Genomic DNA, 15927 nt, shown 5'->3' with positions numbered 1-15927 from the left:
TACTTAAGAATTTTCATTAGTATAACAATTATTTAAGAACAGAGAGGTGATTATTTTCAATATCAAGTACATGCTCTTAATGTAACTTTAATACCTCATTTGTTACATATTATGGACACTCACTTTTATTCATCACTTTTCATGTTATTGGTTAATAATTTATTTTCATTTAACTCTTTGTGTATAACAAATAATAAACTTCAACTGGATATTAATATTTAATTCAACTATTAATTAATATTTTTATTATAATTATCCAATAATAATAATAATAATAATAATAAAATAATAGCTAAAAATACTAATTTCATGTCTCGTAATAATAATTTTCTCAACATTTTAATTTTGACCATTATAGCATTAATCCTCTGCACTCTCTATTTAATGAAGTATACCTTTTGTTTAATTTAACCAAAACATTCCTTCTAAAAAGAAAATATTTGCTTGGTAGTAAAACTATTCAGTGATGCGGCATAAAAAAAAACATAAAAAAAATTAGACAGACCAAATTCCCATAAATAATAATTTTACTGTATTAATAAAGGTGATTCAAAGCTCATACCAAAGAAAAAACAAAATATAACTTAATTGTTTATTAATCAAGTACATTTCATAATAATCTTCAAGTTACAATTTAGCATGTAACCCTTCTTAGCTAACATTAACATCTTGTTGGAGGTTTCTAAGCTTGCAGACTCAATAAGTGTGGTTGTATAACAAATAATAGATGTTACGGACAAGTTAATAACAAAAAAATTATTCAGTGTGTACAGAAATAAGTAAACATGGATGGAAATCTTTATACTTTCAGAAAAACATCAAATTTGGCTTTTTGAAATTTATTTTATTATTAAACTAATAAAAATCATTATTTAAAAAAAATAAATAAATGAATTCTGTCATCGACCAAGGATCGAACAATATATTGCTACCTGACACTTTCAAATTAACATTTTTGTTGTCTGATTTAATAGTATTTAAAGTCTGCAGCTTAGGAGGCAAAAATAGAAATACCATAACCTTATAAATTTGGTAGATAACCATAATCATATTTAAATTCAGGAAACTAACATAACTTTACTTCCTTTAAAAGAGATTAACTAAAGTTAAACTTATAGTACTAAAATATAAACTTAGTTTAAGCACTCAGATTCTAAGCGCAAATGCCCAAGGGTTAAATATCCTAACATTATTAAGATCACCAAATAGAAATAAAATATGAATAAAGACATTTATTGTTGTTTTGCATCACAAATAGTAGTTATACTGTTATTTTTTATTTCTTATTGTTAAATAAAAAATCAGTAACTTTAAACAACTTTTTTGAGAACTATCAAAATTGCTGTTGTAAAGATTCCTTTATAATACTTTACCTTGATTTTTACAAAGTTACACAAATGTTTAATTATCAATTAAATTAAATTAGCAGATAAATAAAATTGTTTTTTCATAATTTTTTTTTTTTATTGTCTACATACTAAATCGGCATATATTTCTTTAAAATAAATAAACACTATCTTAAATTATAACAATCACAAAAGTCAATCATTTTTTGTTTTAAATGATTTTAAGTTTTAATCGTCTAAGTACACAGAATAATACTCAATAAGTAGTTACTTCGATTTTATAAGACAAATTGCCTATTATTGCTGCCATGGATAAAAATTAAACCTAGTACAGTCTTTAAGTACTACTACATTAAACAAATACTAAGGCCTCATTACAATGTATCTTTTGTTTCGACCAACTTATTTTTAGCACCAAACCACTTTTATATAAACACATTAACACTTCATTCCATGGTCTTAATAGTATTTTATAGTAAACTTTCACAGAAAATAGGAACAGGCTTACATACACCTCTATCTATATTTGCATTGTCTTATCTTTGTTGAATTTAGGGCTAAAATATTTAAAAATATAATTTTATCTAAAAAAAAAAAAAAAAAAATTATATTAACTTACATAATAAATATTAATCTACTTTCTTATAAATGTTGCACTAAAATAACGCAAGAATTCTAGAAAAATAAATACCTAACAGATTTTCTTCAAGGTTAGTGCATTCAAATTGATCCGATTAATTACTTGATTTTAAAAAATAAGCCTATTGGAATAAAACTAAAAACATACTACAAACATTCAAACACATTTATAAATACACACCCATACACCAGTTGCACGCACTAAGAATATGCACACACATTCACATAAAATAAACACATTAAAAGCGCATTAGGTATCATGACTCTCATTAGTATGGCAGTTGGCAAATATCAAATTACTTCTTTTCTTTGTAAAGGCAGTATAAATTATACATATACATATATAATTTTAAAAGAATACAGCATACAATCTGGAATGTACAAGGAAAATAAAATGCTGTATTTGAGACACTTGCTTTGGTATAACAGCCTGATTTCTGTAAGAATCAGATCTATTAAAATAAAATAATTAAAGATAAGACAAGCAACATACAATCCAGCAAAATTCACTCTCTCAAAAATTAATAACAAATTAAATTCCAACAATAACAATTGCAAGCTCAAATGCTGCAGAATTTCAATTTTCATCAGTATAAATCATCACCAGGAAGATCAATTCCTGACAAAAGATTTCTGTTTTCTTCTTTTTTATATTTTTCAACACTACGAGGTTTCCGAAAATCAGGCTCAAAACAAGGCTGAAACAAACAACAGTGGAATTCTTAATTATTACTTTTATAAAATAAAAACTAATTTTTCAATTTCCATACAAAATAAAAAATTATAATGATCATTTTCAAAAAACTTAATTTACATAATAATATAGCTAATAGATTACACATATACTACAATTGGAAATATGACTGCTAAACTGGACTTAAGGACAACTGGTTTGTTCATCTTACTTGCTGTTCCTTAAAATCATTAAAACAAGAATCATAAAATTTTTAAATAACAAGACAATCATAGTCACCACTTTTTAATATTCAGAAAGCAATAAAGCTTTTGGATTTACAAAATATAATTCCAGTGAAACTGAAAAACTGAACGACTAGTAAGAATTGAAATTCACCAAAAGAGTTGAAAATCTAATATGAGAATAGTGTAAATATACCAGGAGAAAAATAAAAATGTTTTGATTTATTGACAGCATTGTTTCTGGCAGAAACCAAAAATTCAATTTCATAAGGAAAGAAATTCAGTTTGGGAAAAATGAGAATAAAACAAATATACTGAAATAAATGAGGAATTAAATAATAATACAAGAAAACATAATACACCAAAAATTCTAGAATTTTGCTATTTAGGGTATAAAACTATGAAGATGGACAGAGTAATGCACACTTCGAAAGCAGAATGAGACCAGCAATGAGAGTTTTTAAAAAGAATTAAATATAAACCTAAGAATTAGAGACGATTTTGAAAATATTTTTGTGTGGAATGAAACACTGCATGGCAGTGAATCATGGGTAGTAAGATAGCAAAAGGAAAAGAATAGAAGCATTTGAAATTTTGTGTTTACAAGAACTTAATCCTTGTCTCCCAAAACCATGCAGCAGATATATATATTATATACGAATTCAAAATGTACAAGCAATATCTCAGTAGTTAAACCCTGAGGGATTCTGTCACTCTCATGTGCAAATGCAATTGTTGCTTTAAGGGTATAGTACATACCCTTAAAGCAACAATTGCATTTGCAAACTATCACTGTAAACTATCACTTGCCTGGCACTGTGGCATGCCAATGATAAGCAATTAAAACAATTAAAAATTTTATTGCGCCTTTCTTAGTGATGCTTAATAATGACAGCATCATTTGTAATGCTTTGTACCATTATTCAGTTCAGGGAAAGATGGTATTTCAGTATAAGTTATCTTGTTGCTCAATACGGTACACAATACAGTTTTATAACTCATTTTGTAACAATTTTATTCAGTTTATTTTCATCAGTTTTAATTAACTAATTAATCCTGTGTTTTTGTACCAATCAGGTTTAGTAATGAATGATTCTGTCGTGAAACATAAACCAGTAAAGTAGCTCTGAAAAAAAAAATCAGCATTGTATACAAAACCTTAAAACAAGAAAATCCTGAAATTGCAGTCAGAGACATTGCTTGGAAAGCAAGTAGTACAACAGGCGTTAGCGAAAGAACACTTTTTAATACAATAAAGAAACTCAAATTGATGGTAAACATGTTACCCGTAAAAAGATTCGAAAGTGTCCAAAAATGATTGAAAAGTTAGACAATTTTATTAAAATCCTATCAGGAAAAAAGTTAATACATTTTATTTCAATAACGAGCTTCCTAAATTGAATAAAATATTAAATTCTGTGAATACTGATTCTGAACTGCTGAATCTTTCTAGAGGTACATCACTACATCGTGTTTTAAACTCAATGAATTTTCAAAAAAAAGAAGCGAGCAGACGACAGTAGTATGAAAATATTACTGTAGATAATATACTGATAAATTTGGGAAACCAAGACAGTAGTTCAACAGAAAGCAACTTATTATGTATTAAAGAAATATATTGAGAGGTGAACTATTTTTTCCTCTTTTACTTGATGAAATTTTAATATAATGATAATGTACTTTTTAAAAATTGTTTATTTTTAAGATAAATATATCACTATCACAATTTTCTAATTTCCTTATTTCAGGTTTTTTTACTCGGCAAGTATTTTTTTCAGACGGATTGCGCTAAATTAAATTAGTATCATCATACTGTTATGCAAGTATATATATATATATATATATATGTTTGTTACGTTAAAAAATTTTCTTACAAATTTCTTTCTTCTTCTATTTGTCTTTAGAAAGCTTAATTTCAGATTTTATTTTAGGAAACTTAATTTCAGATCTAATATTCAATAAAATCTGAAATTAAGCTTTCTAAAAACAAACAGAAGAAAAATTAAATTTATGAGAGAATTTGATGAGAAAACTATGTAGGTAGATCAAGAAGATAAAACGAAAATAAAAACTAGAATATTATATAATAAATAATATCATTAACAAAAATGCTGCTGTGTTGCCAGTGATTACGTAGAGAACCAGATAAAATATATATTAAAAAATTTAACCTAATCTTGTCATATTATAAGTTTTTATAATCAGATGACCATATTTTCAAGTTAGCCACTGCAATACAAGGTTGCTTACCAGCCAGTTCTGTATAAGAATTAAAATTTAACATGATCAAGGATTTTGTAATTACAAAATGGGGCTTAGTTCAGTAAGTAGATATAAATTAAAATAAAAAATAATAAATTTCATTTAACTATAAAAAAATAAAATACTGTAGATCTAAATGAAATTTTAAAAATACAAAAATTAATGACGAAGCAATAAAAACAGTTAAATTAAAACTTAGCCACTAAAGTTGTCAGCAGAAATGGCAAAGTTTTATACAAAGAGAAATATATACTTAAAAGGTAACAGGTACTTAAAAGGTAACAGGTATACAGTAATCTAACAGAAAGTCAAATGACGTTCCCATAGATCAGGTTGAGGTGGAAGAGTATATAGTAGGGACTGCAATTGTAAAATCTTAAGTTAAATAAACAAATATATAGATGGACAATAGAAAGCTGTAGGAATAGATAGCACTGTCAATAAAATAAATTAAGTGTCTTAATGGAGGGATTACAAGAGATGGTGAAATTATACAATGTAATCTACAACAGTGGGGTGTGGCCGCAAGACTTTCTTAATTAACAGATTCCAATTTTCAAAAAACAGTATTAAAGTTTCAAAATTTATGTGGCAATTAATTTTATTTTTCATTCAGCAAAGATTTTTCTGTAAATTCTGATCAAAAGACTGAAGGAAAAATTATGTAAATTGTTACACAACAATCTGAATTCAGGAAGGAAAGAAAGCAAGGGATGCAATCCGGCTACTAAGAATTATTGTTGAAAAGTATTTGGAGATTGGTAAAGGATATATTTAAGATATAAAAACAGCATGTGACTGTCAAATGGAAATATTAAGAACTCAAAGTACAGATTAAAAGACAAAAGATAAAAGAACTAACCGAATCAGAAAATGGCCATAAAAATAAACACAAAAACTTATAAACAAATACATTCATAAGAGAGGAAAAAATTGTATAAGGTTGGCAAGATGATAGATGGTTATTTTTTTTTTTTTGTTAGGAAATAAAACTATCTGTGTTTTAACTTCTACATGAAGCACAGAACATTCGAACAGATGATTATAAAATTAGAAGATGCTACGGCAAATTATTGAACAAAAATGAATGTTAGGAAAGCTAAAGTAATGACAATAGGAGACACAATAAGCTACCAATAACTGCACAGTAGAAGTAAAGATTTAATAAATTAAGCAATAGTTACGAGGCAGCATGGTTAACAGAAGATTGCAAAGTTGAAAACAAGATAACAATGACTAAGTATGTGTTTAATAGAAATCGTTATTACATAGTAAGAATGAAAGAAGAGGTTTTTTTGGATTTTTTTTATTTTGAGTGTTCTTCAGTACAGATGTGAAAGATATGCACTAGAAAAAAAGAAAAGGTACAGGCATTTAAAATGTGGGCATGGTGTTAGGAGAAGATTAAATGAGTAGAAAAGTGAAGAATGAAGAATAATAAGGAGAGTTAATGAAACTAGCAATAATGTTCTTAATAAGAACATTTCAAAATGGGAAAGCTATAGCTTGGGACCTTACATCAGAGGAGGAGTACTGATTAAAGCAGTGCTAGAAGGATTAGTAGAAGATGCAGAATAAAGGAAGGAAATCAGAAAATAGTAAAAATTCAAGATAATTTAAAAGGAAATGGGAGCTATCAGGATCTTAAAACTTTTGGAGGAAATAGGAGCAAATGATATAAGTAATTTAAGTTAAAATCAAAAATATAAACATAAGAAACTAAAGAAAATTAAAAAAATTATGTTATAATTTAACAGAAACAGTTAAGAGTTATATTAGATATTATTTTAACTGATGACTTGAGATTTAATTGTTTTTAAGTAACAAAAGCAAATAATAAATAAATATATTTAAAATAAATGTTTAATAAATACATTTTTACAGTTATCCATATCTACTATTCATGCAAGACAAGTGTGTGTATTATATGTATGTGCACTCACTCATGCATACACATATGTATGAACATGTGCATATCCAAAAACACATGTTTTTTGACAGAAAATACACATAATTACATGTAACACAATAAGAAAAACACATAATAAACAAGAATAAGAAAAACACATAATAAACACTTAAAAATTCTAAGCAAAGTAAGGATCTTTTAAGCAATCTCAAAAATTACACCAATCAGTAATCTTCAATTAATATTAAATAAAAAAACTGCTGTATTACTCACGTCACCAAGAACATTTTTAATTATAAATAATAAATTTATACTTTAAACAAAATTAAAAATAGCGGAGGAGAATTTTGATTTCTAAGTCCACAGACCCTTTTGACAATATATACTGATAGTTTGTCTTCTGGTTACTGGTTTTACTATTATGTGAGCTTATTTGGTAACATGTAAGGTGGTTAACCATGAGAAAAAGTAGATTCAATCATGGTAGACTCTAAGGTATATTTTTTTAAATTTCTGCAAAGCACATCCAATATAGTTAAATTGTAATATCCAATGAGTGATGTAATGTGGGAAAATTAAATTTCAGATACAAGGAAATTCTGGAAATGAAAATGACACTATTTCATTTTACAATTAGTAATAGACTTTAAAATTATTTCTGATGGAAATGCAAAAATACGAATACACTTGAACAAAAAATAATTATTATCATTATCTTCTTCACATAACAAATTCTACAACATTTCTAGGTTAAATCACCAACTTTATTGTCCAATATTTTCACTTCTCTTTATACCTTCAAATAATTCTAACCCTATATACTTCAAGTGAACTTTCCCTTTTCACATACACTTGTCCAAATGAAAATTAATTATTGATTTTATCCCCACCCTTGCCAAAAAAAAAAAATCATTATATAGATCATATACCAATACACTGATTTTATTTTACTATTTCAATTCGCCAACGATTCCAAAAGCTCTCTGTTGAAAGTTCTTCAACTTTCTAAAGTTTCTAATCAATAAAGTACATTATAAACAATAACTTAATCCAGAATTTACACAATAAACCTACTGCACAATTTACAAAATAAATACAATTTTATATCACAAGTAAAGATACAGAATTAAGAAAGAAACTTAAGCAAACAGAAAAAAGTATCCCATTAAGACAAAATGTGCCGAAAAGTCAAAATAGTCAAATAGAAAGGTGCTTCATTATGCTGTGTGGCATTCATTTATATAAACATTTATTTTACACTTAAATAAATAAATATGTTAGTAATTTTTTACATAAATAGATATATTTCAAAGAAGTAAAACAGTTTCAAACATATTGTGAAATGATTAGTCTTAATAATTAAGAAACTACTTCATAAACTTTTATGAATGAAGCTTTTATACCTTAGTATTATATATATAAACTTATCTTAGTGATAAAAAATAGTGTTTTAACTGCTATCCATAGTTACCATATACATCAGTTTTAGAAAATTTAAAATTCATTAATTAATAACTTTCCTTGAATTATAATTACGATATTTACATTTCCTTTAATAAGATATTTTATGTAAATAGTTTCATCGTATTAGGTTTGTTCAAAAGGTTTTTAACTAGTTGCACACCACACAATACTACTGTAACAAAAGGCAATTGCTATCATTATGTATCCTATTGAAGCTGTGTAAACTGTTTTACTTCTTTGCTTTGTATTTTCCACCATGTAAGAACTATACAATATATTACAAAACATCATAAGAAGAGTAGAAAGCGACAGAAACCAAAAGAAATAAACCCAAAAAGTCTAACTTTCTTTTATCTATAGCTCTGCGCTTACCAAGAAAAAATAACAATTTTCTTTGTTATATTGCATTCTATGACCTGTCAGTACTTAAAAGTCTGGCTCCCCTATTCTTGCCTAAACAATTAAAAAGAATAAATGCAAAAAAAAAATAATTAGAAAATAGTTTTCTTTGGGATAACTTGATAAATATCACTTAATATAATAAATTTTGAAGCAAATATTTTACAACAGTGATACTGACTCCCATGAATATTAGATACTAAAATCAACACCATCCAATCACCCAAAGTAATTCCATAAGTACAATTGAAAAATTCAATGTTCTAAGAGAATTAAAAACAGAATATTCCTCAAAAAATTGGTAATGATTCATGTTACTTCAAATTTCAGTATTAAAATTCCTGTATTTTATTTTTTCAAATTCCAACAATATTTCAGAAGTAATGGAATCATAAAATCACTGTCTTGCCTGAGATTTAATAATAAATTAAATCAACGTTATTATTTTGAATAGATTTTGTTTGATGTTACTCAGGCAATTACATCTCTCATATTTATTACTATAATGAACCATAGTTCATAATAGTAATAAATATAAAACCATATCCTACCCTACTAAACGGCATTTGTATGTGTGTGTTCCTTAGCTTAGCACTGAAATGTACTAATCACTAGTGGAAAATTCATTAATTCATTAGTACATGTCTCGTAGTGGTCAGGTGTATACTTGTTATATTATTACATATCAAAATACATATGTATATAAATATATATATATATATATATATATATATATATATGCAAAATATATATTGAAGGTTTGGGAAAATTTAGTACTTTTTAACGAGATCCGAATTTTTGGAAAAAAATTGCAAATATTTTGAAAACGGTCGGTCCTAGTGCTGTGAAAATTTTTTTTGACCCCTCTTGTTATTACCCAATCACACCCAGTGGTACAGTCAGATGATAATATTTTCAAGGGCACTGTTCAGAAATCGGGGAGAGGGTGCCACTGTAATATCTCGGCAATCGCTCATCCGATGTTCACGATTCAAATGGCATATGTATCCGCAGGTGTTTTAACTATTGTTAACTATTTAACACATCAGGTACACTCTTGATCAACCAGTTCTTGGTTATCTGAAACTTAAATCATTTAGCCATATGTTTTGACTGCATTCAGCCAGCAAAAAAACCTACTGATCCGATCTTTCGCTAAATACACTCAAACCAGTGCGCTAGCACAGCTGTAAAGTATAAACTTATAAAGACTAAACAATAGAAAAAATATATATATAAAAAACTTTTTTAAAACCACTCATATTTTAAGTAGAAAATAAAAAATATTTTTAAAACACCACTCTTAAATTAAATGCACCAAAATGTAAAAAATAATTTTAATATGTGGTATCTCAGAATAGAATTGACAACAAGCTTTCGTAGTGATATGTAAGATTATGTGAATGTCATAGCTTCAAATTAAAAAATTTGACGTTTTCGCCAATTTTTTCTTATGCATGATGAATGGCCTAAAGACTTGGTTGCAAATACGCATACAAAAAAATTGGCAAAAACATCAAATTTTAAATTTGAAGTTATGATTTTCACATAAGCTTACAATATCACTATCAAAGATTTTTATCAAATCCATTCTAAAATACCGTCCTAAAATTATTTTTTAACTTTTAGTGCGTTTAATTTAAGTGGTGTTTTAAAAAACTTCACATATTTTTTATTTATGCGATTGTTTTTCTTCATAGAATAGTGAAATATAACCAAAAAGTAGGGACCAGAATGTACCGATCACTAGCGGAAAATCCCGATTCGTTAGTATCAATTTCTAGAGTTAAATTTCTAATCTAACTTTCGTTATATCAATTTTCATCATTAAAAAAAAAAAATTTTACACATGAGATAATCAATTTTGGAGATGCCACCTGTCCATAAAGCCTTGCTGCAGAGGCGTGCTGTAGGCACAGCCAGCAGCTAGTATCTTACATAAAACCAGCCCACCTTTAATAAAGATTCAAAGCTTTCTGTTCAGAGTGGAGGCTCAAACGTTAAATGACAGTATCAATGTCCTTAAATCTATTGAATGTACAACATTCAGTCAAGGCGCCATTTGTTCATAAAATTTTTCTGAGTTGTGTTACTCAACACTAATAGACAAAAAAGGAGTAATCAAGAATAATATTGTTTTGAATTCTATTAAAAAAAATAGTGAACAACTGATTCTATTTTCAATGTTAATATAATCATCTGCTTTCCGTTCAAATTTCCAAAGTGTCAGAAAATTATGGCAAGAATATATACATTTTCATTCATAAATAAACTGGTCGAGTTCAATAAAAAAAAAATAATAAACCTCACAATTCTTAACATGTTCCTTTTTGTAAGTGAAAATAATGACTAAAATAAAAACATTCTAAATGTTGGAAGATTTCATTTGTAAAAATTCATGAGCTATACTCTTACACCTGTCAGCTGTTATAATTTGGGCTTCAAATTGGGCACAAAAGTGTCACAATTTTTCCTCATAGAAAACATGGAGATTTTTGTATGGTGCTTTGCAAAATTGTATTAATGATCTTATTCACAAGTAAAATTTGATCTTATTCAGATAAAAATTTGGGAAATCTGTTAAATTTAATGTAAGTATCAGACCTGTCCACTCCATTAATCACAATTAGCTAAATTAGAACAAAATGTGTTTGAACTGAGTTTCAAGACAGTTGACTGAAAATGCCTTGAACACTTGAATTTACATTTGTAGTGAATTTAAACAACAGTTTTCACTGGAAAGCAATGTTTTTTTAAATCGAATAATAATTTGTGATGAAATCTGGCTTCATCATTTTAAGCTAGAATACAAGGCCCAAATTATTGCAATTATTTGGAAGAACATGTGAGTACTAGTGTAACATGCTACAAAAAGTCAAATTTGCAATACGGAAGTAGCATCCTGGTTCTCTCAAAAGATGTAATTCTTCAGCACAATAAAGCACATCTCCAACCACTAAAAAGACATGGGAAGCTATTCAAAAGTTGGCTAACGAGATGTTGCCACATTTACCTTACAATCCGAATCTTACATCTTTTTTGTCCTCACAAAGAGTTTTGTGAGTTTACCGAATACAGCAACAATGAACAAAATACAATAATGAATATGTTCATTATTAAAATAAATGAACAAAGTCAAAGAATGATTTTAATCAAGAATGTGTTACAAGAATGGTTAAAGCACTGAGGCGAACAATTATTTATTATTGGAATAAGAAAGTTCACAGAAAAATAGTTTAAGTAGCTTATGTAGCTGGGGATATGTATAAAAAAAAAAACAGGATCAGTTTCATAATACTTAAATAAATAATAATTTTCTAGTCATTTATCTGTTTAATTATTGAACACCCTTCAATATACAGAACACTAAAAAAAAAATTGAAGTAAAGATACACAACAGAGCACAGAGTGTTCACAACAATTAAAATGAGTAATTTATCTGTGCACATGATGCAAAGATTCAAGAATTTTCCAAATGAATTTTTTTACAACCAAATATAAACATCAATATATATTCACAGTACAAACATTAAAAAAGCTGCATACTAATTCAATGATTTAAAATAAAGAGATAGCATATGTCCTAGGTTTGTCTTGCTTAGCTCCACAAACTCGCATGCATAACTAACAAAGGACTAATTAAGATTTCAAAAAGCAAACAACTATGGGAACTATGGGAAATTTTTATAGAAAAATTACAGAAAAAAGTTTTCAAAGCACAGAATACAATAAATCACAATAACAAAGGTTTGTTAAGGGACTAACCAACATACAAACATAAACAAAAAAAAAAAACCCGAAAAGAGAAAAAAAATAAAAGTAAAAATCCATTATTAGAAATAATGAATAAAACAAATAGTGAATGTATGTGTGTATGTGTGTGTGTGTATATATATAAACTCAGCAAAAACAATTCTTTTGTTACTGTATTTGTCCATATTCCCCTCTGTACTAATATCTCAAAGAGACATGAAAACAAACTGTTACCACCAAGAACAGTACAGAATACGATGACGCTTCCTATCTTATTTGGAAGAAAAATTTTAACTGATGATCAGGGAAAACCACAAAAGCACTATTAGAAAAAAAATAATAAGCATAAGGTAGGAAGCACTATCGAATTCTGTACTCTTGGTGGTAAATGATCTTTATACTTTTGTCTTTGATATATATATATATAAATATATTAATATAGGCAATTAATAAAGGTCATATTTTTAAGTAAAATATGTTTTTTGATTATATTTAATTCTGTCCAATCACAAGGAAAATAAACTTAAAAAAATTACATTTAAATTAATTATTCACATATATATATATGTGAATTAATTAATATATATGGTATATATATATATATTAATTTAGTAAAATTGATTTTTAAATTGTCCATATTTTCCTCTGTACTAATTAACTCAAAACAAAAACAAAATTCAGCAATTTACCACAGTACAGAACCAAATAAGAGTTCTTACTTTATTTTTCATTTTTATTATTCTCCCTTACGTATCATTTTTGATGAATTCCTAATCATCAGTTGATTAAAATTAAATTTCAAAATTACACATTAAAATACAAAGTTATTACATGTATAAAACATGTGGTCGAATAATTAATTGTCTTTTTAAACATATTTGTGGCTAGCCGCTGGCAGAGTATAGTGCTGTATTTAGCAAGTGAGTACCAGTGGTGTACAGAGAATTTTGTTACGGGAGTGTCATTATTAAAACTGTTTACAATTGACATCAGTATTTTAAATTTTGTGTGTTATTTTATTATTATTATTACTATGATCATTATTATTATATCATGCTATGATATATTCATTTTGATATGTTCAAACATATCATAATCATAAATACTCTAATAAAATCTATAAATTATTTTTTTTACAGTCTTAGGCTACAATTTTTTTTAACAACTTTTAACATCTATTTCATTCTGAATAATAAAAATGCTTGTGCCAATGCCACATGTCATTACTACACTTAGACTACACAATAATTATAGATTTTAGTCAATGGTTATTTGTATACGATAGATAAGACACTTTACATAACATATAAAATCCATGGAAGCAATCAAATATAATGAAATACATTTAATTAAACACAATTTGGACTCACTGAGGTTGAAGAATGAAACTGGCACTGATGAATTCACATTGTATGAAGGAATTTGAATAAATTATTGAATGCGGTTGTCTTAAAAGTTCAAATCAGTACTCTACTATAGTGTATTATTGTTTTGAAAAATCATTGTTCAAAAAGAGTACTGGTAGTTAAATATAGCATTTATAATGTATGTGGCTTACAGTATGTACATTACAAATGTTACATTTGGAAATTTCAGCACTCACAATATAATGTCAAAACAACATTTCTTTTAAATTAGTTCATTTAACACATCTTCTGCAATTGGAGTGTAGTTTCTATATAAGTTGAGGAGTGCTAATCCATACAAATATGTATTTCCAGTAGAATTACGCATTGAGAAACATCGTTCATTTATATATGTGAACAATGGAAGTGCAGCTAATATTTCTAGCAAAGTGAATATATTTGGTATTATGTTGGGACTGCACATAGTTAACCCATCTATGGCCGTTTTCAGTTGGTCTCCCTTTTCAAGACATGCAATTCTTCCTTACCGTAATTTTAATCCATTACTCGGATCTTCCTGGCAACCACTTCTTATGCCACTGGTGTAGAATTCTGTGAGCGAAGTGAAAGCAGAAACCTGAGACAGAAAGTCTGGGTTTGTAGGTAAAAGGTACTGAAAGTCTTTCAATATTTCCATTTTGATATGCTTTGAAGGGTTGCAATAATAGGGTTATACAATTCCATCACTGCGGTCACAGAATTATACCTTTCCAACCAACGTGTTGCGAAAACTTGAGTTTTTCACTGCATAAAGCTGTAGTTTCCATTTCACATCACCGATTTTAAAACATGTTTGCCTTTTAGGGGTATTAAGATATTTGTACAGACTCAATATTGTACCCATACAGTTTTTAATTGCAGTTACTTCATAAGCACTGGATACAGCTAAGTTGAGGCTGTGTGCTAAGCAGTGGACATATAGACGACATTATTTCCTTTACATGTGCCTGGACTCAGTTTACTTTTCCTGACATGGACATAGCTCCATCATACCCCTGACCACAAATCTTATTTATGTCTACATTTAATAACGCAACTTGTCCAATATTGCCTTTATGATTCCTTTTCTGGTCACATCATACAATGATATGAATTGTAAAAAGTTTTCCTTCACAGTGAAATTTTCATTATCAACGTAACTAATACACAGAGATAATTCTTCTAAGCCTGATATGTCTGACGTCTTATCGGTGAGAACAGAGAAGCAACTGGAGGTATTAAGTTCTTTCACGAAATTTTGAACAATCAGGTCGTTGCACTCTTCAATTATTTCATTCTGTATTCTAGGTCTGGTGTACTGTGCATTTCCAACACATAACACATTTTTTAATACAGTATCAGTCTTACTTGAAAAGTGAAGAAGACCCCTGAAATTGCTATCATTTTCTTCTAGTTCTTGGTCGACCTCGACTTCTATTCATCCTAAATCCCTCTGGCCTCGCACAGCGATACAATATTTCCCGCAAAACAAAAAATACTCTCAGTAATAAGAATAAGTTTTTTCCTGTTCTCCAGTTTCTTTTGAGTTGTTGAAGTATATATTAGCACATCTATAGACTTTTTCTTCCCGCATGAAATTTCGGTTAAGTACCGGCTACCTCCAAACTTTCTTTGCGATAAAGACACTTCTCATGTTCTGAAAATCGCTTGATGGCATCCTTCCAGTTGTCAAATTTCTCACTACAAAGTTGACCTAAGGGTTACTTGCCAGATTCAACACCGCTTCTTGGAGCAAAAAGTATACAAAATTTACAAAACTCCATTCCTTAAATTTGGAATATGCAAGCCACTTCCAACAGTAAAGCCATTTAAACCGAAATGGCAGATTTCT

General features: G+C 27.8%; 1 protein-coding gene across 3 annotated transcripts in view; it reads right to left on the bottom strand.

Moving 5' to 3' along the window:
- Window positions 1–578: 578 nt before the first annotated feature.
- The window catches only part of LOC142326615 (protein cueball-like), a 25611-nt gene continuing 10262 nt past the window's right edge, over window positions 579–15927 (bottom strand). The window contains exons 4-5 of one of the 3 annotated variants that reach the window (XR_012756806.1): window positions 2479–2683; window positions 579–1930 (exon numbers count right to left, since the gene is read on the bottom strand). Coding sequence is in view for 2 of the 3 variants with exons in the window: in XM_075369205.1 (XP_075225320.1) it covers window positions 1863–1930; window positions 2590–2683 (162 nt within the window). In the remaining variant the exon portion in view is untranslated. The remainder of the gene's footprint in view (window positions 1931–2478; window positions 2684–15927) is intronic. The other 2 variants (XM_075369205.1, XM_075369206.1) reach the window with 2 other exon arrangements.

This window comes from Lycorma delicatula, chromosome 6, assembly GCF_047948215.1.
Source record: "Lycorma delicatula isolate Av1 chromosome 6, ASM4794821v1, whole genome shotgun sequence".
NCBI classification, from domain to species: Eukaryota; Metazoa; Arthropoda; class Insecta; order Hemiptera; family Fulgoridae; genus Lycorma; species Lycorma delicatula.
Note: the sequence above shows the minus strand (reverse complement) of the source record. Positions and strands in the feature narration are given on the sequence as shown.